This window comes from Numida meleagris, unplaced genomic scaffold (assembly GCF_002078875.1).
Source record: "Numida meleagris isolate 19003 breed g44 Domestic line unplaced genomic scaffold, NumMel1.0 unplaced_Scaffold250, whole genome shotgun sequence".
Taxonomy (NCBI): Eukaryota; Metazoa; Chordata; class Aves; order Galliformes; family Numididae; genus Numida; species Numida meleagris.
The window spans coordinates 178,818-181,890 of NW_018364306.1; the positions used below are offsets into that span (position 1 = coordinate 178,818).

Genomic DNA, 3,073 nt, shown 5'->3' on the forward strand with positions numbered 1-3,073 from the left:
GATGCGCTCCCCGCCGGGCTGCGGCCGCGGGGCGGGGCGGGGAGCGCGGAGATGGGGCTCGGGGCGGCTTCTGGGGAACGGGGAGCTCCGGGCCTGGGGCAGCGTAGGCGCTGCGGTTCCCCCCGCGTCCCCATCGAGCAGTTCTGTGGGAGGGGAACGAGGGGCGCGGGGCCGGGAGAGGAGCACGCCCCTCTGTCCTGGGGGGTGCGGGAGGGACCCCGCTGCAGTCAACGGGGTCGACAGCCGAGGCCCCAAAGCTTCCGTGGAGCTGACAGCATCAAGACGTGGGGCTGCGGCCGTGGGGCAGGGCTGCGGGATGTTGTAGGAGCTGGAAAGCGGGAGGGGGGTGCGCAGCCCCCGGTCCTGCAGTGTGTGCGGCGCATCCCGCTGCCCCATCCCCGCGGGGGTCGGGTGATTCTGGGGGAGCCGGTACCGCCACCCCCTGCCCCTCCCCCTTCCCTCGAAGCTGCGGGCCCTGCCCGGCGGGACGGGGCTGCACGGGCCGGGGGGTGCCGGGTGCCCGCAGCTCTCGCTGCCGCGGGGCCGTTGACAGAAACCGTCGCTCAGAACCTCGTTATCAAAGGCCGAGGGCAGGTAATTGGATTCTGCAAATCCAATCAGGTGCATTAGGCAGGGAGTTCAGTCCATAACCAGTGCCCAGCCCCCGCCCGAGCCCCCCGCCCCGCGCCCAGCGGCCGTGCTGCCACCACTCCCTCCGGCGCCGGTCGCCCCCGGAGCACCCCCAGCACCGGGACTCGCGGGGTGGATTCTGGTGTGGTGCTGATCCCGGTGCCGAGCCGGTCCCGGTGCGGGGCCGGGGGTTCCGCGCTGAGGCCGGGAAGGGGCCGATGGCACGGGGGGCGGCAGCGGGATGGCCCCGCGATTGGCCCCCCCGGCTCGGCCCGGAGCGCTGCTGCCGCCCTGTGCCATCCCGAGTGCTCCGGGCTCAGCACGGTGCCCCCGCGCCGGGCAGGGCCCGCCCGCCCCGCACCCCAGGGCCGGGAAAGCCCCCGCAGCGCTTACCAGAAGGAGCCGCCCAGCCCCGCGCGGCGGAAATGGAGCTGAATATTTGAGCAGCCTCCGCTAAAAGCCCCGGCCCGCCCGCCCCGCGGAGCTCAGGGCTACATTAATTATGTATCTGCGGATGGAGCCGCGCGGCCCCGCGGTGCCAGGCTGCAAAGGGTCGGTGGGGGGCCTCTATCCCCACTGCCGCCCTCAGTCTCCCTCGGACCCCGTCTCCTCGGTCCCCGTCCCCGCAGCACCGCGCTCCTGCCCGCCGTGGCGCTGCCGCTGTGCCGGGAGGTGTCCGGGCACGAGCCCACCCTGCGCCGGAGGTGGCAAGTGTGCCAGGCACAGTGGCATGCAGCGCAGGGGCACTCGTGCCAGACAACGCCTTACACCATGAGGCTGCAGGGAGAGGGTGCCCCAAGGACAGGCGCACTGCTGGGTTCCCCTCGGTGCCCATCCATCCCCGTGGCTCCTTTCCAGGGCCTGGCCCATCCCAGCAGAGCCCCCACGGCCCCGGGGTCACCAGCACGGCCGCCACCTGGGTCACAGTCCAGCTCGGGTGGCCGAGAGGAAGCTGCGGTGAAAGGCTGCGTGTGTGCACTATGCACGTGGCTGGACCTGCCAGGGAGCGTGCAGGGCACATGTGCTGGAAGCTGCACGGCTGCATTCGCTGCGGTGCCGATCAGAGTCATGGAGTCCTTATGGTCAGAAAGACTGCAGAGGTCACCCAGCCCAACCGTCAGCCTGTGGCTGCTCTAGGCCGTGTCACCAGGTGAGATGCTCAGCACCGGCGCTGCCACTGTGCCCGTGCTCAGCACGGTGCTGCTGCTGTCGGCGCGCTGCTGGTGCTCAGCCCGGTGCCGGCACGTGGTGCAGGACGGTGCTGGCAGTGAGTGATGCTGCTTGGCCCCGGGGCTGTGCTGGCCCAGCTGTGACCCCCGCAGCCCCACAGCACGGCCGTCCCTCCCAGGAACCGCTCCTGGCAGGTACAAATGGGGCCGGGCCCTCCCAGCGCCCTCCCCAGACAAGGGCGGTCACCCCGGCCCCGGCCTCATTTCTCACCACCCAGCAAGGACGGGGTCGGGGATGGGGCAGGCTCCAACCGGCAGCGGAGGGGCTTTCATGGGCCCACGGGCCCCCCGGGGTGCCTGGATGCCCCTCCTGGGCTGGGGGTGCAGGAGCGCGGTGGGAGGTGGGGGGGGTGGCTGACAGCTCAGCGACACGCCAGGGGCTGCACCGCAGGGATCACACAGACGTGGGGAGCCTAGCCAGCCTGGCCAGCGGGATAGGGCCAAACTGGGCTGACTGGGACGTGGAGGAGCTGAGGGGGCCGGGGCTGAGCCCAGAGCCGTGACCAGGACCGGGGCTCAGGGTGTCTGGTCGGGACGAGGAGGAGCTGAGCGGACCAGCACCAGGACCCAGCCAGGCCAGCAGCACCCAGGGGTCGGTGTGACGGGGGATGCTTGCGGCACACGGGCTGCTGTCAGGTCAACACGGCTCCACTGCATCTTCTACCGGGGGCACTCGGTCCCGCACGCCCGATCGATGAGCAGAGGTCACACGGCTCCTGCGGGCACCGTGGGGGTGCGGAGCCCCGCGAGCCCCCACGCAGCCACGGCCCTGCCCTGCCCAGCCGAGCCCGGACTGGAGCAGTGGAGCGGGTGCGGGTCCGGGTCTGCCCCACGCTCCGTGCCCGGCCCCGCTGCCCCCGGCGCCGGTATTCGTCATCGTGGCTCCGCTCGATCGGGGCACCCCGCTCCCTACCCCCACACACACCGTGCCGGGGCTGTCCCGCAGCGCCGGGCGCCCGCTCCGGGTCCCACGGGGCCGCGCCGTCTGCCCGCCCCGGCCCCGGCCCCGGCGGCTCCCCAGGCAGCACTTGTTGCTGGGGATTGCAGCAATAATCGTAACCGTAACGAGCCATTACGGCCGTTAACAGCTTCTGCTTTGCATTAGCGGGGCCGCTCCTTCCCCTCCAGAGCCCTGATCCAATCACCCCCATTAGCGCGGCTCCAGGCTCCGGCTGCTGCGCCGGGGAGACCGCCCGGCCCCCGCAGCGCCCCCG

The 3,073-nt window shown here is 72.2% G+C and overlaps 1 protein-coding gene across 1 annotated transcript in view; it reads right to left on the bottom strand.

Moving 5' to 3' along the window:
- TLX2 (T-cell leukemia homeobox 2) overlaps positions 1-2,932 on the bottom strand; it is an 11,578-nt gene extending 8,646 nt beyond the window's left edge. Inside the window, exons 1-2 of the mRNA XM_021382521.1 lie at positions 2,571-2,932; positions 1,024-1,121 (exon numbers count right to left, since the gene is read on the bottom strand). Coding sequence (XP_021238196.1) covers positions 1,024-1,121; positions 2,571-2,932 — 460 coding nt within the window. The remainder of the gene's footprint in view (positions 1-1,023; positions 1,122-2,570) is intronic.
- Between the last annotated feature and the right edge of the window lie 141 nt (positions 2,933-3,073).